A 23,703-nucleotide genomic window follows, 5' to 3' on the forward strand; every position below is an offset into this window, starting at 1 on the left:
TACCCTCGCTTCCTGCCCCAGTCCCCTTGAGATGTGGCTGGGTGGCATCTGCTGCTAGAGCCTCAGCAGGATGTGGCCGGCCGGGGCAGTGGTGGCCGGCGTGGAGGGAGGGGCGCAAGCAGAGGTCACCTCGGGTGACGCTCTGACACGCCGCGGCCTCTGTGCTTTCTTGGGCTCTGGCAACTCCTTTCTACCCCATGCCCCCAAGTCAAAAGGCCTTTTCTGGAAGCCTGGGGTGGGGCTGATAGCCCCGGTGAGCGTGTACTCTTGACCCCAGCTCTGGCAGAGCGCGGGCTGGGCCGGGCCTGGCTGCATCTCCTGCCTGCCGGGGCCGTGGACACGGGTGGAAGGCAGCGGCGGTTCCTCCGCCAGCAGAGGCCTCTCCGTGGCGCTTGGCTTCCTTGAACAGACGCCAGTAGTGTGGCCTGGAGGTTTGGGAAGCCCCACCGCCTGGGTGGGGTGGAGGGCTCTGGAGACGGGAGGGAGGCGCCTTCCTGAGCCCGAGGGCTGCTGACCTGTCAGAATGCAGAGTCCTGGGCACCTCAGGGACCAGGGCCACTTCCCTGTCCAGCAAGGCCTCACACGGGGAACAGAAAGTGTCCCCAGCCCGTCTCCGGTGGAGGGGCTTCTGAAGCCAAGCTGAGCTTGGGGAGCCCCGGCTTGGACGGTGGTGGCTTCTGAAGGGAGGGACTCCCCGGTCCTAGGAGCCCCTCCCTGCTGAGCAGGAGCAGCCTGGGGCTGGCCCTCCCTCACCCCTCACTGGCCTGGGCCCCCCCAGCCCTGGGCCTGTCCCACACGAGCCGCCACTGGCACCCTGCTTCGTGGAGCGGGGCTGGGCCCCCTGGGGTGCAGCCCTGAAGTTGTGTTTTGAGGAGTGAGCACAGCAGGAGGAAGTCTGAACCACCAAAGCCCCGGCCCCCCTCAGCCTCGGCAGCAGCTGGGGCTCCTGCTGGCCCCCCAACTCCAGCCGGGATGGTTCTGGTGATTGGGCAGCAGCAGCCCCAGGCCCCCCCCCCCCCCCCAGCATGGCCTCTCCTGGTGCAGGACCTGCAGAGTGGGGGGGGGGGTGTCCCTAGACTGGAAGAGGAGGCAGAAGCCAGGAGCATACATGGGTCAGGAAAAAGGTTGTTTTATTTTCATAAATACTCCTGCTCTCACTCGCACACGGACCCCACTTCTGACCACAGACAGACGGATGGACAGACATGAGCTGCGCACAGCAGGCCCCCGCAGAGGCGGATGAGGAGAGGAGGCGCTCTGCAGCCCTGGCTGGGGCTGCCGGCTCCCTGGGGCGTCACCCTCGGGCTCCCATAGTTCCTTAGGAAGCCTGAAGCAATGGAGGCCCCCCCGCCCCGGGAGGGACCAGGTGGGGCTCCCCGGCTCAGCCTCCTGAGACTGTGACCACAGGGTCACGCTGAAAACAAAACACAAAGAGCCAAACCACACAGCGGAGTGCAAAGAGCTGAGGTGCGGGGGCCCCCCCCGGCGCTGGCTTCCAGGGGGGCCCCGCGCTGGTCCGGCTCCAGCGCCGCCTCCCAGTTATGGCTGGGCCTTCCCATAAGGCATTAGGAACGGGTGGGGCGGACCCCACCCCGGGCTGGGGTCGGGGCTAGGCCTGGCGGCCATGCTTCTTCCCCAGGACCTCAAGTCCTTCTAGGTGCAGCCCCCACCCCCGGCTCCCGCGGGAGAGGGCAGGGCCCCCCCTGCGGCACAAACCCAGGCCCAGCCTCCGGCTGGGTTTGACTCGGCAGGGGGGAGGCCAAGGGGGAGAGGAAGAGTCCTTGGGGGGGTCCTGAGGGAGGGGAGAAGCACCAGGGTGGACTGCGGCCAGTCCCTCTGCCCCACCTCTCCCCAGCCCCTCTGTTCTAGAGGCTTCCCCAGGTTTCTGGTGGGGGGAACTGGTCCACATCCCCCATCTCGTTGTAGGTCTGGTCGCCCATGGTGAAGGTGAGCTTGTAGCGGAGGCGAACCTTCTCCTGGGGCAGACAGACAGTGGAGGAGCGGGGGTCAGTGGGGAAGAGCCCCCCCCACCCCAGCAGTCCCCCCCCCCGCGCTGCAGGGGGCCCCTCACCTTCTGAGGGTTGGCGAGAAGCAGGACCTGGGTGATGGCTGAGGGGTGGACGATGGGGTTGAAAGCCGGCAGCTCTGTGCCCGAGGGCGGCTGGAGCTTCACCTTCATGACCTGCGGGTGGGGGACACACGCGGCTAGTTCTGGCTCCTAGACCCTGCCCGAGGGCCCCAACTTCCCTCTGAGAATGCCGGGCCTGTGTCCTCGGGCTCCCTTCTGCCCTGCATTCCCCCCCCCCCCGCCCCCCGCCATGGCCGGCCCTGTGTCACCTTGGGGACGGCTGACTGGAAAACGATGTTGCGGATGGGCTGGGGGGCGGTGCTCAGCATGGACACCACCACCACCAGCACGTCGGAGCGCCCGGGCAGCGGGTCACGGGCGAAGTGGAAGAGGACTCGGAAGCCATGCTGGTCGTACACCGTCACGGGCAAGATGCTGCCTGGGGAGAACCGAGAGGCGGCCATGGGGGCCGAGCCCAGCGCAGGGCACGCAGAGCCGGAGGACGGAGCTGCCCTGTGCCGGAGGCGGGGACCGGCCACCCGTGTGACGTCCCCCCCCCCGCGGGGGGGGGCAAGGCTGAGGACCGCCAGCCCCCATCTGCCTGCTCGGGGCCCGCACCACCTGCTGGCCGTGGCTTCGTCACGTGGGCGGGGGGAGCGGGGGCCGGGGCGTCTCCGGAGCTTCCCGGGCCTCTCTGGGCCGCCATGGCGACAGAGCTGGCCGGGCCTCCCGCCTACTCACTGGGTTTGATGGACTCCAGGGGCACCGTGACGCTGGCCAGCGAGAGCTCGGTGGGCGCGGGCTGCTGCGCGGGCCCGGGGGCCTCGGGGGACGCGGCGTGGAGGAGGCCGGCGGCGCCGGGGGAGCCGCAGCCGCTCCGACTCTGCAGGTCCCGGAGCGTGAGGCGGGGGGCCGGCTGCTGCTTCTCCCTGGGCGGGGACCCCTCGGTGAGCACGGCCGCCCCCCCCCCCGCCCCGCCCGGCCGCGGGCTGGGAGAGGCAGCCTCACCACCGCACTTGCTGGGCCTCGGGGGGCAGCGCCTGCTGCAGGAGGGTCTTCCCCAGGAGGTCCAGGTCGTCCAGGCCGCTGCTGGCGGGCGGGGGCGCCTGCACCGAGGGCCGGCTGTCTGTGCTGGGAGCTGGGGGCTCAGGGCCCTCCGAGGACTGTGGGCGGAGGAAGGAGGGGGTGGCGGGGTCACTGGCCCTGCCCTGAGGACCGTCCGACCCCTGCGGGGGACGCGGAGGAAAGCCAACAGAACAGAGCAGCTTCCGAGGTGGAGTGGCTGGACCTGGCCGGGCCTGGCTAAGGATCCTCAGAATGATTCTCAAGCAAAGTAAGAGGGAGCCTCCATCCTGACCCCCAAGGCTGGGCTACGGCCCCGAGGGAGGCCTGGGCTAAGGAGAAGTCGCTGGGAGAGAAGATGTGGCCTTCCTTGCCCTGGCTTGCTGCCCCCAGCCCCCTCCCTCACCTACCTGGAAGCTGTTCCACCCAGCGGCTTCGGAGACTGGGCCCGAGGGGGGCGTGGGGTCACTTAGGCCTGAGGGGAAAGCAAGACGGAGAGGGAGCTGGATGGAGAGGGCGAGGCAAGGGGCTCGAGGGGCGACTGAGTTTCAGGAGGAACCGGTGGTAAAGCAGAAATAGAAAGCGAGCGCCTGCCGGCCCGCCGCACCCACACACTCTTCCGCGGGGCCCCAGCGCCGGCTCGGTGACACAAGTCAGGACTGTCTCTGTGCCCCGGCGGGCAGCTGGGCGCCGGGCTGAGGTGGAGGGAAGGGAAGAGGCCCCCGACCTCAAGGGGCCACGCGCATTCCTGCGTGCTCGGTGACGTCTGCCCTGGCGCAGGTGCTCGGGCCAGTGAGGCCGCGCGGGGTGGCGTGGTGCTTCCGAGCCCTGGGGTGCGGGCTGCCCCTGCGCCTGCCCTGCAGACCCTAGCCAGGCTCCCCCCAGATCTGAGCTGGCTCCTGGAAACAGTAAGGAGGAAGGCCCAGATGGAAGCGTCCCCTGGTGGGCAGGCGGAGGCTCTGGGGGGGCTGGGACGGCTGGGTCTCTCCCAGGTCACCCCTGGGACCGCAGGCGGCTATGGCCACCCTCGGCACCCGTCACGTCCCCGGGGTACTGGGGACCCTAGATCCTCAATCCTCAGACCACCTCGAAAGGTAGGCGTGGGGTTCTCAGCTCTCTTAGGGGTGACAGTAGACGCCCAGAGAGGTTAAGGAGGCTGTACACATCACACAGCTCGGGGGTGAGAGCTCGGGGGTGACAGCCTCCCTTGGACCTCGCCTTTAAGGGGGCACAGCAATGGCTGTCCCAGAAGACGGCCGCAGTAAGCAACCATTCAAACAGCCAGCAGGGCGCCTGGACGAGGGTGGAAGGGGCTCTGATGGGAGGAGCCCAAGCTGCCAGCCCTCCCCTTCCCACGGAGAGCAGAGGACCAGCACCGCCCGGCCCTCGGGGGCCAGGCCCTGTGCTGCCTGGCACTTCCGCTTCCGGTTCCCCACTGCCTTGCGAGCTGAAGGCTCCCGGCACACCCCCCTGCCCCTCGGCATCCTCTTCCGTCTCTGCCGGATCCCAGCGGGCCAAGTAGTGGGGTGGCTGGGTGTGGGGTGGAGCCTGGGAGCCTGCTTCTCCCCCGTAAGGTGACAGGTGACAGGGCAGCCACCCGCCTCCCCTCCACCCCCCACAGCGTGGCTGGACTGAGTGAAAGCAGCACAGCAACAGGCACAGTGCCCAAGGCGGTGGGGGGAGGGCCCAGGGCACCCACATTTCTAGTGCTAAACACAGGCCACGCCCCCAGCCTCCTGTAGGTGTGTGTGTGTGTGTGTGCCTATCCTAGGGCTGGAACTCAGGGCCTTGAGTGAAAAAGGCTGGTGCTCTACCACGCGAGCCACACAGATCCACTTCTGGCTTTGTGGGGACTTTCAGGCCCAGGCTGGTTTCCGGGACGCGCAGATCTCAAGTTCCTGAGTAGTTAGGGTTACTCTCACTTCAACTGGCTCATGGCTCAGGAAAACACAGCATGACAACGGCCACTTCAGACGCCTCTGCCGGGCCTGGCCCCTCCGCTCTCTCTAGTCTCAGCGCCACTGGCCGGTGGGGCCCACCGCGCTCTCCCCGGGGACGAGCCAGGTCCCCTGCTGGGCTCTGGTGCTCTGGCCCGGGCTGCGGCGCGCCTCAGGCTCTGGCCTGACCTCTGTGAAGCTCCCCCGTCCCTTCCTCTGGAGCAGAAAGACTTCCGGATCCTCTCGGGTTGCGGGGCGTCCCTCCCTCGGCTTTCCCGGGGCAGCCGGAGCTGTGTGCGGCTGGCTGGTTAGAAAGTGACCGAGGGGCTGGCCGGCCTCACCCTCGCACGGGCTGCCCGGGGCTCAGCCAGGAGGAGGCCCTGACGCCCAGCCCGTGCCCTCGCCTCGGAGGACGCCCCTCTGGAGCGAGCCGCGAGGCCTGCCCCGGCACGCCACACCGCGGCCCCTTCCTCACCCAGAGACATGAGCTCGTCATCAAGCAGGGACACGGAGGCGCTGGGCTGCTCGGGGCTGGCCTGGTCGCCGGGGCGGGGAGGCACGGTCGGATAGGCGGTGCCCGCAGGAGGGAGGTCCAGGCCCGAGAGGTCCAGCAGGGCCGAGGTGCTCCCTGGGGTGGGGAGGGAGAGCCTGGGGTGAGAGGAGCAACCCCACCCTCCCACCCTGAGGGCGGTGCTTCCGTTCAGAACCCTGTCCTGCCACGGCTGACGAGGACGCGTGGGGGGGCAGTGCCCGGCGCAGCGCCCACGGGGGCCCCGACGCCAGCGACCGTGGCCGCAGGCCGCGGGGTGGCGGGCCTCCAGGAGCAGCGCGGTGCGGTGGGCGGTGCGGTACTCGCTGCTGGCATACGGGACGCGGCTTCTGAGCAGCCTCCCCCGGCCCGCGGGGCCGAGGCTGACCTCTGCTGTTCCGCCCTGGGTACAGCCGTCTGTGAGGTTCCTCCTCCCGGCTTGGCAGCCGCTTTGAGATAATTAATTCGGGCCCCTGGGGTGCCAGCCGGCTCCACACAACAGGTGCCAAGCTGGGGAGAGGGCCTGGCGCTGCCACCGCCGGACCTGCTCCTCCCCCCCCAGCTGCAGGCTCGGCACACTTCACCCCCAGTGTCCTCCCCGTGCCCGGCCCCCCACCACCTGAGGGGCCGCCCGCTCAGCGCCCTGCCGCCCCGGCTCCCTCGGGACTCACCGGGGATGGGGCCGGCTGCGGCGTCTCCATTGACCTCCTCGCCCTGCACCAGCTGCTTGTACAGGTTGATCGCCTGGGTGAGGCTGTCGTTGGCCTGCAGGATCTCCGCTGGGATGGGCGGGAGGGAAGGGGTGAGGCTGGGGGAGTGGGGGCCTGGGGGGGGGGAGACGGGCACCCATATCCACCCTAGCCTTGAGGGAAGGAGGACCAGGGGATCTCATCCCTGAGTGGGAGCCCCCCTTCCTCTAGGTCTTCACCCCTCAGGAATGCCTTCCCCACCCTGCGCGCCGCCCCTCCTCCCTCTAGCCACTGTCTGAACAAACGCAGCCAGGGCTTTTTGTCTGCCCGCTCAGAGGGCCACAGGCTCCTGGGGCAGCTCTGGGCAGCCCTGGTCACGGCTGTGCCCAGCACCGCGCCGGCCCTGTGAGCCCTCCCGCGCCGCAGAGCCGGCCACCTGGGCAGCCAGACCAGAGGCCTGCGGTGGGCGGGCGCTCTGGGAACTGCTGCCGTGCCTGCGGCTGGGTGGGAGGTGACAGGACAGGGCGAGCTGGGGGGGGGGGGCTCTGACTGAGGTGCGGGACCCGGAATGACGAGCAACGGACCCCCTGGCAGAGCCACCGGGCTCGGCTCTGGACCGGCTCCAGCTGAGGGGTTTGCTCCTGGTTGTTTTTGTTCAAATAGTGCTGGGACTGCACTCAGTTGCTTAGTAAGTCCTTTACTGCTTGAGCCACACAGCCAGCCCTTTTCCTCGCTTTCGTTATTTTCCTCCATCGTTGTCATGGGGCTTGACCTCGGGGACTGGGCGCTGTCCCTGAGCTCTTTTGCTCAAGGCTACCACTCTACCACTTTGTGGTGGTTAACTGGAGATATGTCTCATGGACTTTCCTGCCCAGGCTGGTTTTGAACCGTGATCCTCAGATCCCAGCCTCCTAGTAGCTAGGACTACAGGCGTGAGCCACTGGTGCTCGGCTTGTCATTTTTCAAGTAGGGTTGCCCTGGGCCATAGCTGGGCCAGCACACCAGCTCCTTACTGGTTGAGGTGGGGGGTCTCGTGACCTTTTTGCCCAGGCTGGCCTCCCTCTCCCGGAGGCTCGCGAGTACAGGTAGGAGCTACCACACCCAGCCTTGCTGAGTTAGCGGTGGACAGGCTCGGTCGGTCCTGGCTGTCACTGCTGCACTGGGCCTCTGGCTGACAGTCGCTTCCCTCCCGGCACCCTGGCTGCCGACCAGGAGCGGAGCGGGGGGCAGCTTTCCCTTCAGGCAGCCCGGCACCCAGTGAGATGCAGGGGGAAGAAGGGCCTGGCTCCCGGGGTCTCGGCTCTGCTCTCTGCTGGACGAGTGCCCCCTGGTGGTGGCTCCGCCCAACTGCAGGCGCCCAGCAGGGCCGGTGGCGGGTGCGGGTAGTGGAGGGGATGGAGGGACAAGTCTGGAGCTGACCCTGCGCGGCCTGGGCCTCACCTAGAGCCTCGTCATTATCTTCTGTGTCGCTGGCCAATCGGAAGAGCGTGGGCCGCATCCGCTCACAGCGCTGGTACAGCTCCTGCAGGCAGTGGGGGCAGGTGGGTGAGGGCCCTGGGGGGGGGAGGGGCAGGACGGGGAAGGGAGGGGTGGGGACAGCCGCACCTTCATGAGGTCCTCGCCGCTGCAGGCTGCGGTGGCGGCGGCGCCCTGGCTGTGGCTCAGCACCATCTCCGTCAGCAGCTTCACGTTGTTGTTCACCTCCTCGATGGCGTTCACGCGCTTCGAGATCTTCTCCATGCGCTTCTGGTCCTGGGGAGGGGGAAGCCTGCGTCTGGCACGGCCGCCTGCCCTGGGTGGGCGCCGAGGCCTGCGACGTCAGCCCTGGCTGCGGCTGGCCCCGCCCGGTGCCCACGGCTCAGGACAGGCGCTGTCTCCAGGAGGCGCTCTTCCCCAGGCTTTGAATGGATTTCTAGGGACAGCCAGCGCCCGGCTCCCCACACCTGTGCTCCTATGGGACCCTGGATCCCATGTCCGCTCTTAAAAGAGAAGCTTCTGTACTGGACAGTGAAGGGGGCAACGTGGTCACCACACACAAGCTAGAACGGAGGGCAGTGCCCTCCCCCATGCCCGTTGGTGCCTGGCAAGAATGCGGGACTCAGGGCCTGTAAAGAGGACTGCGAGGAAGGGCCCCCTTCCCCTCCTCTCCCGTTCCGCAGGTTCTACCCTTGCAGAGTGCACATCTGCGAGAACGGCCCTTCTGTGGCTGACGGGGCCCGGAACTGCTGCCTGGACACACCCTCCCAGCGCGCTGGAGACCCCAGCGGAGCTCTCGGAGGTCAGCCCCGCCGGCTGCCCACAAGTGGACGAGCCTCCCAGCAAGAAGGAATGGATGAGTGGGGAGCTTCTTTGGGACATACACTCCCGAGTGAACTGGGAGACCTCAGATGAGGATCCGGGTGCTGGGGCTCCAGCGGGGCGGGCCCCGCTGTACCTCTCAGTTCCCGGATGTTAGTCCTGTGCCTGCAGCACAAGTGGGGACACCAGGTCTCCCCGCCTCTGTGCTGTTAGGTACTGATCTGAAAGCTTTCAGTGAGTGCCCACCGCTTTACTCACACACACACGCAGGTATATACATACACATATATGTGTATTTTAAGGTGCAACTCACTTTTCTTTTTTTTTTTTTGCCAGTTCTGGGACTTGAACTCAGGGCCTGGGCGCTGTCCCTGAGCTATTTATTTTTGCTCAAGGATAGCGCTCTACCACTTGAGCCACAGCTCCACTTTTGGCTAAGAGTCTCACGGATGTTCCTGCACGGGCTGGCTTCGAATCTCCACCCTTTAGATCTCTGCCTCCCGAGTAGCTAGGGTTACAGGTGTGAGCCACTGGCAGCGGTGGGGCTTAGACGTCTTTGTCTCTTGGGGTGGTGCAGAACCCAGGGCCTGGTGTGTGCTAAGCAGGCACTCCACCTCTGAGCTACGTTCCTAGCCCCTACCAGATGGCCTCACAGGAGCCCCCTTCTGTGAGCTCTTTGGTCCCCGCGGGGCCTCCTGTCTGTGCGCGCACAGCCCCCGCGGCCGGCCCGGTCATCACCTCCTGCACCATCTCCTTGATGAGCTTGTGGCCGCCCGGAGGTCCTCGGGATGGGAGCTCTTCAGCAGGCGTGCCAGCATCTGCGGAGACGAAGCGCGCGGCTGGGAGCAGCAGCAGGCCGGGGGCCGGCGCCCCGCTCCTGCCGGTGGGTTGCTAATGCTCCTGAAATGGCGGGGAATTTCCTGATACCTGCAACCGACCATGACGCTTCACGGACGGCACGCCTACCAAGCCTGGCCAAGTCGGCTTCAACAGGGGTGCTTGCTCCTCACACCACTACGGCTTTCTGGGTTTTGGAGGGGTTTTATTTTTGGTGCGGATACTGAGGCTTAAACTGAGGGCCAGGACACTGTCTCTGAGCTTTTTCACCCAAGGCTGGTGCTCTACCATTGGAACCACCGTTCCACGGGCAGCTTTTTGCTGGGGAATGGGAGAATTTTGAACCATGGGCCTCAGACCTGAGCTTCCTGAGTAGCTAGGGTTATAAACGTCTTCCACGGGTGCCACTATGGCTGAGTCTCTCTGGGAACCACCCTTGGGGGCTGGGCCGCGCTGGCAGGGGCTTCACTTCTTCCTCTGGGTCACAGATTACTTCAGTTGTGCCTCTCCTGGTGGGTGGGCGCCTCATGCTTCTTTAACAAAAGCCTATAAACTCCTAAGGTGAGGCCCCCCCACTGTGCAAGCTCCTCCCCCTCCCCCTCACTGTGCAAGCTCCTCACCCCCCCACCCCCACTGTGCAAGCTCCTCACGGAGCCCAGGGCTGAAGGGACCAAGGGCTCCGTCATGGTGCCGGTCACCCTCTGGTGGCCATGCGCACTGGACAGTCAAGGGCCACCCCAGGCGGGCCTAGTCCCCCCTCGAGCTGCTCCCCCACCTCACCTTGGACTTCTCTTCATCTTCGAAGATGACGTTCTTGGGGCGTGGAGGGGGGATGGGAAAGGCAGCATCCTCGGGAAGCTTGGGGTCGCACTTCACAATCCCTGGGGTGGACAGGGTCAGGAAGGCTGACAGTCAGTCCCCCCCATCCCGGGATGGGGGACGTGGGGGATGGGAGAGGAGGCCGGTGGTCCCGCAGCACTTCAGCTCTGGTGTGCTGTGGCCTACCCCCGACCTGCCATGCTGGAGACAGCGTTGGGCATCTGTAGTTTGAGGCTATTCTACGAGGGGAAGCCTGACCCCCACACACCTGTTTTCTACCCATGCCGGCCTCAAGCACAGCCACAAAGCTGACCTCCCCCCAGCTGCGTGTTCTGGAGAAGTCGAAAGCACTCTCCTGGCCTCCATGGCCAAGAGCCCCCAGAGCCGATGGGGCCCACCCCGCGGCCTCACCCTGCTTCTTAAGCATCTGGTAGGCCTCTGCGATCTTCACCTCCTCAGGCAGGCCGATGGTCCAGCTGTAGAGCAGTTCCAAGATCTTGTTCTTTACCTTGTCTGATGTCCGGGAGCCCAGGTACTTCGGGGGCACAGAGGAGATGCTTTGGAATGGTCTGGTCCTGTCCACTGCAGGCCCAACCCGCTGCCTCCCGGGGCTCTTCTGGCTTCCACGGTCTACACGTCCCCACCCAAGCAGCCTTGCAGAGGCTCAGTTTACCTCCTAGCTCTGCCACGCCCAGTCCATGTCGGCCCTCTGTGACTCAGTTTCCCTACCATGGTGGGCTTTCTGAGCTAGCTCATGGCCAGCTTCTAGCCAGCCCAGCTACTATTTAATTTTGAGACCCAGCAAGGAGGAGCCAGAGGCTTCCAGGCTGAACAGGGAAGAGACAAGCTGTCTCCATCAATAGCCTGGGTGGCCCTGGTCCCCCAAACGGTTTGCAGCAGCAGCCTGGGCTGTGAGGGGTGGCTTTCACTCCCAAGTTACCTCCTGGGAGGATGAGGGTCAGGCTTACAGGAGGACTCCTTGGGCTCAGGCCAGCAGCAGGGATATGGCCATGTGCTAGCGAGCTCAGTCACTCAGGGTCTGGCTTAGATGCCAAAGCCCTAATGCCAGGCCACACCTGGGAGGCAGGGTCAGAGAGACTTCACCAGATAGCAGGGGGGTGCTGCAGCCAGTTCTGCAGGGAGCAATCCCTGGGTAGAGCGCCCCCCACTGGGCTGCCGTTTATCAGGCTCAAAGTGCTCCTTGAGCACCAAGCAGCCCCCTGCCGCCCACCACTGTCAGCCTGGGACTCTCTTCCGAGAAGTCCACACTGTCCCCCGACTCAGCCAGGAAGCCCCTTGAGAAAGGCTGTGTCTGTGCAGGGCCTGAGGGCCGTCCAGGGGCTGGGGGGGACCCACCTTAGGAGACACCACTTTGATGAGCTCGTTCAGGAAGCGGAATTTGCCCACCTCATCGTGGAACCTCTTGCCACAGTTCTTCATACATGTTTCCAGCACCTGGGCAGGGAAGGGGGGAATGAGGGCAGGGGGCAGTCCCCCTTCCACACCCTGGCCAGGGTCCGGGGGACAGAATGATGCTGAGTCCCCATCGCCTCCTAGGGGACGGCCCACCCCACACCACTTTCCCAGCCTCCTCCACGCGCCACCCCTGCGCCTCTGCCTGTCACTTCTCCATGGCGTCCCTGCCACTCCTCTCCCCTTCGAGAACTTGACTTGGCACTTATCTACTGGGGCCTTATTCTAAACGATTCCTATGAAACCAGACTCCTGTACGAATGGATGCCGCAGGGGCAGCACAAGTCCAGACTCAGTTACTAAAGAGAAAGCTCAGCGGTTCAGGGTGGCTGCAACCACGCGCACATCCTCTTGGCTCAGGCCGACCCCGTGGGAAGGGCAGCGCTCCCCAGGGTGGGGGCCGGGGGCTCCTTTAGCCAGGAACTCCAGCCACTGGGGGAAGGGGGGCGGGCAGGTTAACTGCCTCAGGGGAGGCAGCCGCGGCTCAGCTGCGTAGACAATCACCGGTCCCGGTGCATTAGAGGCCTCCCCCAACGAAGGCCCGGGAGTCCCGGGAAAGTTGTGGACCCCGGGAGGCTGCCGCAGACCTCCACCCTGGGCCAGCTGGGCACAGCTCCCCTGGGCTCTAAGAGAGCCCAGGAACCCCAAGAACCCCAAGAAGCTCTGCCTTGGCCTTGCCGCTGCCGCTGCCTGCCCGGATAGCCAGTGCCCTCCCCTCCTCACCGTCAGGGCCTGGACGGCCTCCCCACTCCTGCGGGGACTGGATCTTGTGTGCCAACAGCCGGGTGGCAAGCGGAGGCCTGGGTGGGAGGAACACAGAGGCAGGGCTGCCTGGCGGGGAGGGGGCACGGGCACAGCACCACGCTGGCTCACTCGACGCCAGCCCTCGGCCGCTCCTCCGGGGCAACATGGGAGGCCCGGCTTCCTCTCTGGATGGATGGGGCCTGGGAGGAAATCCCAGGAGCGGACACCCTCTACCTGTCACCAGCGGTGGACACAGATGGCGGGGACTGAGCGCCGGCCATGCCCAGCCAGGTGTGTCCCTGGCACCTTCCTGCCTAACCTCCCTAAGTGGGGAGGAGACCCCTGGGACCTCCCCGGAGGGCAGCACCCTCCAAACTGGCTCCGCAGACGAAGCGGCAGGCGCAGGGGCCAGCGGTGTCTGCCCCAGGGCTGCCCGCACGAGGGTACCCCCAGGGGAAACAGGGTAGAGACGAAGCGCAAGGAGCCGTAGCCCCCAACCTCAGTCCCCGCTGAGAATGCGCTCCAAGGCCTTCTGTGCGGTGCGGGCTGCGAGCCGCTGACAAGCACATGAAGTGGGGGGGGGGTGCTCTCCTGAGTTCTCTGAGCCTCAAGTTTCTATTTTTTTTTTCCCCCAGTCCTGGGGCATGGAGCCCCTGGGGCCTGAGCACTGTCCCTGGCTTCTTTTTGCTCAAGGCTAGCACTCTGCCACTTGAGCCACAGCGCCACTTCTGGCTTTTTCTACATATGTGGTGCTGAGGAACAGAACCCAGGGCTTCATGTCTATGAGGCAAGCACTCTACCATGAAGCCACATTCCCAGCCCAACCTCAAGTTTCTTGCCCTGTAAATGGGGTCCACCCCAGGGGAGGGCCCACTCTGCTCTCCTGGCTAAGTGGGCATGCATTTGGGATGGCAACTGGGTCTCCAGCCAGCCAGGTGTTTGAGCCCAAGGCCAGGCTCTGGAGGGCACCCAGCAGGCATGTTGGGTGTGTCAGCACAGGGGCCCCCTACCCCTCCAAGTCCTCGCTGAGTTGCTCGCAGAAGCCGTTGATGCTGGGCCAGTTCAGCTCCTTATTCAGGGGATTCGTGGCTCTGTCTGTGGACAGGGAAGAGGTCAGTGCGGCCTGCAGAGGGACCTTGGTCTCCCCCCCACCCCCCAGCAACTGGTTTGGCAGGGGGGATGGGGCGTGACTGAGCACCAGGAAGGTGTCCTGTCAGTCATTTCCGGTCTGGCAACGCGGAGCCCCAGAGCTGATGGCTCATGGGCATAAGAATACCTGGCTGAGGCTTTCCCTCAGCTTCCTTCCCAAGGACACCCCCAACACATACTGGCCACACCCACTTTGCCTCCTGAGAAGTGTCCCTGTAATCTCAAGGAATCTGTGCCCAGACCCAGAGGCAAGGAGGGGCTATGCCTGCTCAAGGAGCTGTGTGGCTGGCAGGGGGCCAAGGGCAGAGGCAGACAGGAACCTCAGGGACGCAGGCGAGGGGAGACTCGGGACAGCCTGGGGAGGCTGGCTGCCTGGAGGAGGCGCCCTTCCAGCAGGGACGGAGAGGAGCAGGCCTGGCTGGGAGGGCCGGCCTTGGCACAGGCCAGGAGAGAGGATACAGATAGCGAGCACAGGGCAGAGCAAAGGTGCTCACACGCCTTCCACCCCACGCCTCCCGCGATCCTGCCCAGCCTCCACTCCTGCCCGGGGGGCAGTGTCGGCTCAGTTCTCTATTTCCCCCCTCCAGCCTGTCCTTTACTGGGTTCCAGTCACTGTGCACCCACCCATCTCCCCTCAGCGAGTGAGGGAGTGGGGAGTGGATGAATGAATGAATGAATGAGTAAACAAGGGCAGCATGGAACAGGTAGGGGTGAGGTTCCAGGAAGTAGGAATTCGGGGACAGGCAGATCTGGGGGGGGGGGTGGGGGGGGTGGCGGCAAACAAAAGGAGGTATCCCTTTGGCCCCCAATGTAGGCTAAACAACAATCAGTGGGTCACATCATTTATCCTTGCTACTACCACAGGAGAGCCCGGGCTGGATGGTCCACATCCCATAGCCGGTCTCTGCGCCTCCCACTTGCCAGCCGGGGCTGCTCAGTTCTGAGCACTGAGCTCAGTCCGTGTGGCTATTTGGGAGGCGGAGGTCAGGAGGATCATAGTTTAGGCCAGCCTCAGCAAGAAGTTCTTGAGACTCCATTTCAACTGGGTGTGTGGTAGCAGGCAGGCGCCTATCATCTAAGCCAAGGGAAACACAAACAGGTTTAAATGTGACACTACTGGAAAAAGCAAAAAGGCCTGGGGGTGTGGCTCACATGGATTAGAGCCTGCCCAGAAGGCACCAGACCCAGTTCAAACCAAGTACAGCCAAAATACAAAGGGAGATAAGGAGGATTGGGGGGGGGGGGGAGAGGTGGAACACTGTCTACTTGATGACACTTGGATAGAAAGAACCCAAAACAGGAAGTCCCTTACAGTATCCAAGACTTGGGAGCCTGAGTCAGGGTGGGGAAGTAGATTTGTGGAGAAGGTTCTGGAGTCAGCAACCAGTGAGGAGGAACCACTGGTTCCCACGCCTATGCCTTAAAGCAAGGGTCTTGCCCAGACCTCCCCACTCCTGTCCCCAGCCCCTTTAATTCCACCTGGGGAGTACTTAGGGAGACAGGAAAGAAGGTGTTTCTCAATAGTGGTGACAATGCCATCGCTGACCTTGCCACAAGTGACCCTTTACACCCTGACCTCCATCGCTGAACCGCATCTTTGTGCCCTCTGCTGGGGGAAGGATCTGGCCAGAGGCAGGTGTCTCCAGCTTCAGCCTGTTTCTGGACTCTTTGGCCTCTCTAAAAGTACCCAGTGTTGCTGCACTAGAGACTGTCCCTGCACCCACTGCCACGATGGGAACACAGGGCCTTTGCAAACCACGCAAGTGCTCTTCCACTGAGCTCCCCCATCCAGGCCGTACCCGAGACTTGTTTCGTAGCACCTAGAACGAGCATCAATCCTGAAGTCCCCTCCTAGATCAGTCAGCTAGGGCCCCTCCCATCCCCCAAGCTGCTCATGACCTGGACACTTGTGGCCTGTGGAACCCACTCCACTGGCCCGCCTGACTCAGATATATCCCTGGGGATGGTGTGATTTCAAAGTCACCCTTGGCGTTCAACTCTGTTCAAAGGTGCTGACCATGACCCCTAACCACCCAGTACAAATCCCTGCTGTGCAAGGAGCAGGAGTCTGGGCTGCGGCTCTGTAGAACAAGCAGCTTCTTTGCTGAGCAGCCCGACCAGGAGAGAGAGCTGTCACTAGACCTGGAGAGAGGCAGATAGATCAAGCGTTGAGGGGAAGAGTCCAGGAGTGGGATTTCAAGAACTGAAGAGAACTGAGGATCCTCTTCCCACTGGGGCACGAGTGGAGGAAGGGTGGGTCTGGGGGGCCCAGAGCCTGGGGAGGAGGAAATCTGTCTGTGAAGACAGGAAGAGGTGCAGAGGCCTTCGCAGGAAGCTAGGCAAGAGCTGAGAAAGGAATCCAGCCGGGCAGGACTGAGCTGGGGAAGCCACAGTAAACTTGGGAGTTGTTACTCATGGAGTCTGAGACAGGAGTCCTCCCAAGCCTAGGGTTTAGGAGTTTATCTCACGGGGTGGCCAGGGTTTGGGGGTTCAGAAAGGGGAGAGGAAGTAGGCCCGGGGTCGTCTCCTCCGTGCCAGGCACAGGACGGGACAGAAGGGTTCAGGTCGGGAAATCTGAGAAGTAGGGTCCTCCCTCCCTCCCGCCCCCCCCCCCCCCGCCCCGAGTCCAGGCGCAGCCGGGAGGTGGGGAGGGGGGTGTTCGCCAGCTCCTTCCGCGTATAGGCTTGGGGGGCTGCTCTTCGGCAGAGCAGTCCGGGACGGGGAGGGGGTGGGGGGGTCTCCGGTGTGTGGGGGGGGTGTCCTCGCCTTCCCTGCCCCAGGGGATCGGGGTCGTGGCCCGGGAGTCGGGTGTCGGGTCCCAGCGGGGTGGTCCTCCGCGCCAGGGTCGGACGGGGCGCCGCCCCTCCTGGCCGGGGGGGGGCGGGGCGTGAGGAGGGGGCGCCGCGTACCCCGCCCCCGCCGGGAAGGGGCCTGCCTCGCGCCCCCGGTTCCGGTTCCGGTCCGGCCCGCGCCCCTCCCGGACACTCACTGATTCGCGCCTCCAGAGTCTCGGGCTCCATCGCTGGCTCCATCCGCCTCGGGGGCCCCCCGGCTCGGCGCCGCCCCCCGCCCCCCGCCGCTCTCGCGGGACCTCCGCGGCGCCGCCCTCCGCCGCTTAAAGAGGCAGCGTCCGCCCCGGCGCGCGGGCGCGGGCGCGGGAGCGGCGCGCGGGAGCGCGCAGCACCATAGAGACGCACGCGGGCGGGCGGCCCAGAGCGTCGCCCGCTCTCCGGCTCCTCCCCCGGGGGGCGGCCCCGACGCGGCAGGGACGCGCCGCCGGCCTCGCCGCTCCCGGCGCTTAAGCGGGCGAGGAAGCGGTGAGAGTCGGGGCCGAGGGCAGCACCATGGAAACCCCGCGGGACGCTCTAACTCGTGCGGCGTCACGGAGATGCCAGTGACCGCTTCCGGAAGAACTCTCCGGGGCCATGTTTCGGAGGGGCGTGACGTCACTTCCGGGGCCGCGGGCGGGACTTCCGCTCGGGCGCCGGAGGGAGGGAGGGAGGCGCGCTTAGAAGGGTGTTAGGAGAATGGTGAGGCTGAGCGAGGCCCGGCTTGTATCCGCTGGGCTCCCGGCGTTGTTCTAAGCACTCTGTGTGTGTGTGGCGCCGTCCCCGAGCCTCTGTGCTCAGGGCCTAGCGTCCTGCGCGAGCCACAGCGCCCCTCCGGCTTCCGGATCGTGAACGGGAGAGGCTCACGGACTTCCTGCCCGGGCTGGCATCGAACCGCCATCCTCAGATCTCAGCCTCCAGAGTTGCTGGGAAGTGAGCCTCAGGCGCCCGGCTTCTGAGCGCCTTTTATTAGTCTCTGGTCCGCGGAGTCAGGGCGTGAGGGCGCGGGTGCAGAGCCTGACCCCCGCACCGCGCCCCGCCCACCCCGAACTGGGGCTCGGAGGAGAAGGGCGGCCACGTTCTGTCCCGCCTGGGGCTCCGGAGGGTCGGGGGCCCTCCCGGGGCCTTCTGGTCCGGGTGGATCGGCTGAGCGGCGATCGGGACCCTCCGGTGTGTGCACCCCTCCCGGGAGGCGGCCTGCACCTTCGGCTCCTCCGCGGTCGGGTCCGGCCCGGGACGCCGCGCCCGCTGGAGCCCGGCCCCGCTGCGGGTTAAAGCCCGAGAGACCCGGGAATCCGGTTCTACTGGACCGTCCTCGCCTCGGTGGGTGACCTTGAAAAACCGCAGTGACCTCATCGGGGTCAGTCCCCCCCACCCCTCCCAAATTCAACCACTAAAATTATGCAGAAAAGTGATACGTATGTTCACTGCATCTAAGGAAAAAGCCTTAGTATGTACTCCGTGCTTTGCTTTCTTTGTTACTGAAACTATTAGTGAAATAAAATGCAAGCTGCATTTACTTACTGCGTTGATTTAGGGAGGGACCCATACTCTTAAGAGACTTTTTCTTGGGTGGGGGGGGAGGTGGAGTGAGCCCAGGCTGACCTTAAATTCAAGAGCCTGCTGCTTCAGCCTCCCAAGCAAGTGGGGTGATTACAGGCATCATGCCCTTTTTTTTTTTCCTCCTGTCCTGAGGCTTGAGCTCAGCGTCTGGATGCTGTTCCTAAGCATTTGTTTGTGCTCAATGCTTGCTCTCTAGCCCTTGATCTATAGGTCCACGTCCGGCTTTTTGGAGTTAAGATCCTCACAAGCTTTCCTGCCTGGGCCGGCTTCGGACTTAAATCCTCAGATCAAAGCCTCCTAAGTAGCTAGGATTATAGGCTTGATCCCTCAGCACCTGCCAGAATCTTTTTAAAGACTTGTAGAAAGCCAGGCGCACAGGTAGGACTTGCTGGGCCTCCCCACTCAGCCCCTCCAGTACATTGCCCTTTGGTTCACTCACATTTCTCCATGATTGTCCTTGTCACTGGAGTTCAGGGCTACAGGCCCATGCCAGGAGTTCTACATGCTAGGAACAACCACTCAACTGTAACTCATCCACTAAAAAAGACAAGCAGCAGTGGAGGGGAGAGGCCCTGGCCACTGACCCTCAACTTCCTCCCACTCAAGGCTGGCACTCTTGAGCCACAGCTCTACTTTCCAGCCTCTTTGCTGATTAATTGGAGATGCTAGTCTCACAGACTTTCTTTCCAAGGCTAGCTACTAACCACAAATTCTCAGATCTCAGCCTTCTGAGCAGCTCAGGTCAGAGGTATGAACCATTGCCCCTAGCAGCGTCTGGCGAAGCAGAATTAGACGGCCCTGGTCTTTCACAAGGGGTGGGCGTCTGAGTCACTGCTGATCTGTTCCTTGGGAGTAGTTTGAGTCCTTTGTGTAAGGTTCGGCGGAAAGGAGTTTATTGAGAGGAAAGCAAACTTCCGGCCTGCACACGCAAGATGGAGGTGTGGGGAGACACAGGAGGCAGAAGAAGAGAGCAAGAGAGAAAAGGAAAAAGCAAGGACTCGTGCTGAGTCTGATTATATAGGGAAAGGTGAGAGATCTGGCCGTGTGATTGGATGTAACCTCAGAGAACCAGGAGGTAACCGCTTCTGGTGTGCCAGTTACCTGGGTAACTCAGGTACCGGGTACAGACTTAAACAGGTGTGTGTGTGGGGGGGGCATCTGCATGGAGTCCTCCCCGGGGTGGACCTTACACTTTGTGAGGAAGATAATATTCATCAGCCCTGTCCCTCCTGACTCCCAAGATGGAGCCGAGATGGCAACTTGTCTCCACTAGGAGTTAGTACACTGGCCCAAGTAAGGGGGCTGCTTTGCAGCAAATGCAACTTGTAAGCACTGTTTTGTTTTTTTTCTTTTTACCAAACAGAAGCATAAACACGATAGCTCCCCTGGGTGGGTCATTGGGCCGCCCTTCTCTTGGCTCATCCCATGTCATGTTGATCAAGTGCATTAGTTACACTTTTCTCCTTGTTGTGTGTAGCTGTCAGTTTTATTTCAGGCCTAGCCAGGAACCCTAGGAGAGCTGAGAACACTTCCTCCTGTATGAATGTGCGTGGGAAAGATGAATGCCTTTGTGTAGCATGGCAGAACCAGCAGGGGTGGGGAGGGCTTGCCGGCTGTCCCCCCTCAGAGCCCGAGTGAGCGCTGCAGCAGGAGGAACAGAAGCTGGAGCCTCGCTGGGCATGAAATGGGAAACCATTATTATTATTGTTATTTTAGGACTGGTACTAGGGCTTGAATTCCAGGGCGCTGTCCCTGAGCTTTTTCACTCAAGGATGGCACTCTGCTACTTGAGCTACAGCTCCCTTCTGCTGGCTTTTTGGTGATCAGTTGGAGATAAAAAGTCTACTGGAAGCCAAGCACTGGTGGCCCACGTCTGTAACCCTAGCTACTCAGAAGGCTGAGATCTGAGGATCACAGTTCAAAGCCAGCCTGGAGAGAAAAGCCCATGAGATTTATCCCCAAGAAACTACTTTTAAAAAAGACAGAAGTAGAGCTGTGGCCCAAATGGTGGAATGCTAGCCTTGAGCAAAAGAAGCTCTGGGACAGCACCCCAGGACTGCTGAGATCTGAGGATCATAGTTCAAAGCCAGCCCAGGCAGGAAAGTCCGTGAGACTCCTACCTCCAATTAAACACCAGAAAACCAGAAGTGGCGCTGTGGCTCGAGTGGTAGAGGCTAGCTTTGAGCTGAAGAGCTCAGAGACAGCGCCCAGGCCCAGAGTTCAAGCCCCGTGACTGACAGAAAAATACAAAACAAAACCAGGACTGGCGTGTGCGCGTGCAAACACACACACACACACTGCTATAGACCAATGGCCAGTGGGGAGAAAGGGGACATGAAGTGTTATGAGTAGAGCAGCGCCCCGCCCCCCAGCAGGAGGAATTTTTCTCCCACGCCGGGGCGTGTACGCCTAAACATCTTTAGGAATCCAGGAAGGGCGGAGGGAACTGGGCAGAGCAGGGGCAATGGGAGCCTTGTGGGAGGACATTAGCCTTAGAAAAAAGCTAACAGCGTCCAGGCCTTGAGTTCAAGCCCCACTACAGATCCCCCCCCCCCCAAAAGGAGACTGAAGTGGGAGAGAGCGCCCACTAGTGGCTGCTGTTGGTATTGCAGGAGAGGCCCTGGGTTCCTCAGGTCTAGGGCTTGGCTCTCCCTCCCCCAACGCAGATAAATGCCTTCACCTCCCCACCTCCCCCCCGCCCCGCCCGCCACCCCCCACCAAATGCCGCACACTGGCACTCTGCCTCCCGGCCTCCTTGCAGGGCCAGAGCCCCAAGGACACGGGAGAAACTTGGAGGTGCTCCAAGAAAGGACTTCCTCCCGGGGGAGGGAGCAGCCTGCAGGTTGAGAGAATTCTGGAACTCCCAGAAATCTTTGAGCCCAGCTGCCTGGCTCAAAAAGTCAGCCAGACTCTTTATCTCCAGTTAACCATCCAAAGGCCCGAGCTTGGCTGGGAAGGCGGCTTCGTGGTCGAGTGCTCGCCTAGCGTGCTTGTGAAGCCCTGGGTTCGATTCCGCAGCGCCACATGAACAGGAAAAAGCTGGAAGTGGCGCTGTGACTCAAGTGGTAGTGTGCTGGCCTTGAGCAAAAAAGAAGCCGGGGACAGTGCTCGGGCCCCGAGTTCAAGACCCACGATCGGCAAAAAAACGAAAAGCCAGAGCTTGAGCTGTGGCTCAAGTGGTAGAGCACAAAAAGTCGAGTACGAAAGCTCTGGAACACCATCCAGGCCCCGAGTTCGAGCCCCAAGGCCGGCACCCGCGTGCGCCTGCACGCACGCTCGCACACGTGGGAAGACGGCCCGTCCGCCAGGTTCAGGGCACACGCTCCAGGTGTAGGTTTACCTAGACACAGGTCTCAGGCAGGAGAAGAGGCATACACACAGTCCCAGTCCCAGTTACGGGCGCTGGAGGCACGGAAGCGGCCGGGCCCCTGGTCTCCCGGTTGCCCCGTGACATGACCTTGGGACATGAAGGGTCATTGATGCCGGGCAGGTGGCCTCCAAGATGGCTGTGGAGTGTCTGCAGGTGAGGATTTGGATGCAAGATGGAGGAGGCCGGGACGCCTGGCTTCATCCTGCCCCTAGTTCACCCGCAGGCCCACGGAAGGAGCCGGTGCTTCCGGGGGGGGGGGGGGAGCCCCCTGCGGTACTGCTGGGGCTTGGTGCTCTGCCATTGAGGTATCCTGGCAGGTTCTATGGCATAGCATCACCAACCAAAACCCAAACGGTGTGCGGCGCGCGTGGAATCCCTTGGGCTGCAGCGGTGGCCCTGTCCCCGGTTGGCGTGGAGTTCTGCTGGCAAGGCGGGAATGGGGGCTGTCCTCTGGAGATACAGGAATGACCGCCCGGACCGGCTTCTGCCTTCGGCGGGGCGGTCCTTTCCCTGCACCGCCCCCTTCCTTCCCCCAGGCCGGGGCTTGGGGTGTGGGGTTCTGTGCTCCTTTGGGTCATACCTGAGCAGCGTTTCGGAAGCCAGTTCTACTTTAGGCCTTGCTACTGACCCTCTAACTCTTCCTAGAAGTGACTGTGACTATCATAACCAGGCCTATTAAATTCCAGCTAGCTGTGTGTCTAACGCAATTCCAACTAGCTGTAGGTTGCTGAACTCACTCTCCCATTAGACCTGCAATTGCTCTGGCCACTCCAGAATTGCCCTACGACGGGGCAAGTTCAAGTTTGGCAAGTTGGTTGAAGGAGACAGCAGACAGTCCTAACTGCTTGCAATGTTAAGTCTCTTTTGCAAATTGTATAGCATACAAACTGAAGAACACAGGACGGATGGACGCTGGTAGCTCATAGCAACTCAGGAGCTCTGAGAACTGTGGTTCCATCCTCACTGTTAAAGGAGAAATCAAGGCTCAGCAGTGTCTGCCCTTGCTCTCCTCTGTGTGGATTTCAGGAGGGGTTGGTTCCAGTGTCTGTGGGGCCTAGGGTAACAGGAAGGCTTCGTATCTCTATGAAGTCCTTCAAAACTGTGCAAGGTGTTTTAAAATCACATGGATGATTTGATGTGTGTGTGTGTGTGTGTGTGTCCTGGGGCTTGAACTCAGCACCTGGGCCCTATCCCTGAGCTTTTTCAAACTGAAGGCTAGGACTGGGAATGTGGCTTAGTGGTAGAGTGCTTGCCTAGCATGCATGAAGCCCTGGCTTTTATTCCTCAGTACCCCATAAACAGAAAAAGCCAGAGGTGGTGCTGTGGCTCAAGTGGTAGAGTGCTAGCCTTGAGCAAAAAGAAGCTCGGGGACAGAGCCCAGGCCCTGAGTTCAAGCCCCAGGACTGTCAAAAAAAAAATACAACGAAAACAAACTTGTGGCTCGTGCTCTACCACTTGAGCCATAGTTCCAGTTTCAGCTTTTTGCTGCTTAATTGGAGATAAGAGTCTCACGGACTTTCCTGCCTAGGCTTGCAATCCTTGGATCTCAGCCTCCTGAGTAACTGGGATTACAGGTGGGGGCCACTGGCACCAGCTAATTTGACATGTTTTTGAGGCTGATACTTAGCAGATCGGTACTATTTCCCATGTGCCCCTTCAATGAAGCTTATACTCTGAATGGCCAGAAGGGGGCAGCAGATACCTTCTCCAAACACCGAGGTGCCCACCAGCAAACCACCTGTGCCCGGGTGACTTCAAAAGTCGGGACCTGTGGGTTGGAGGCATGGCAGCATCGGTAGAGCGCCAGCCAGTGAGCAAAAGCATCACATACTGAGTTCGAGTTCCACGTTAGACCAATAAAAAACAAAAACACAAGTTGGTATCTGAAAAGGGGAAAGAAAGCAGGCAGAGCCGGTGCACACCTGCCCCGCACAGAACCCAGTAGAGATTAGCCTGGCGCCAGCGGCACAGGGCACGGGCAAGCCAAACTACAAAACCAGCTGTCTCCCGGAACACAGAACCCCCTCCCCGCTCCCTGTTGGTTCTGACGGCAGCTGTTGGTGGGCCAAGAGGAAGCGGACAGGTATCCCCGAGGTGCGGGTGTGTTTGTTTTGGGGGGAGGAGGGGAGGCACGCTGGGGCCAAAGTCCCCCAACTGCAGATGGCATGGGAAGCCGTGGGAAGCTGGGAAGCGAGATGGACCATGACCCAGCCCCGCTCACGTTCCTGCAAAGGCCGGGAAAACGTGGACCCACTGGTTGAGAAAATGCTTTTGGTTTTTGTGCTGGTCCTGGGCTTGAACTCAAGGCCTGGGCACTGTCCTTGAGTTTTGGGTTTT

General features: G+C 62.4%; 1 protein-coding gene across 1 annotated transcript; it reads right to left on the bottom strand.

Moving 5' to 3' along the window:
* Nucleotides 1–1,113: 1,113 nt before the first annotated feature.
* Gga1 (golgi associated, gamma adaptin ear containing, ARF binding protein 1) lies at nucleotides 1,114–16,828 on the bottom strand. Its single transcript, XM_048355816.1, is given in 19 exon segments — nucleotides 1,114–1,976; nucleotides 2,072–2,182; nucleotides 2,338–2,507; nucleotides 2,810–2,997; nucleotides 3,077–3,231; nucleotides 3,541–3,605; nucleotides 5,543–5,695; nucleotides 6,268–6,375; nucleotides 7,726–7,807; nucleotides 7,891–8,037; nucleotides 9,322–9,350; nucleotides 9,353–9,401; nucleotides 10,201–10,301; nucleotides 10,651–10,774; nucleotides 11,596–11,694; nucleotides 12,436–12,456; nucleotides 12,458–12,512; nucleotides 13,467–13,551; nucleotides 16,595–16,828. Coding segments are annotated over 19 exon segments (1,896 nt in total). The 5' UTR covers nucleotides 16,638–16,828; the 3' UTR covers nucleotides 1,114–1,865.
* Between the last annotated feature and the right edge of the window lie 6,875 nt (nucleotides 16,829–23,703).

This window comes from Perognathus longimembris, chromosome 1 (assembly GCF_023159225.1).
Source record: "Perognathus longimembris pacificus isolate PPM17 chromosome 1, ASM2315922v1, whole genome shotgun sequence".
Taxonomy (NCBI): domain Eukaryota; kingdom Metazoa; phylum Chordata; class Mammalia; order Rodentia; family Heteromyidae; genus Perognathus; species Perognathus longimembris.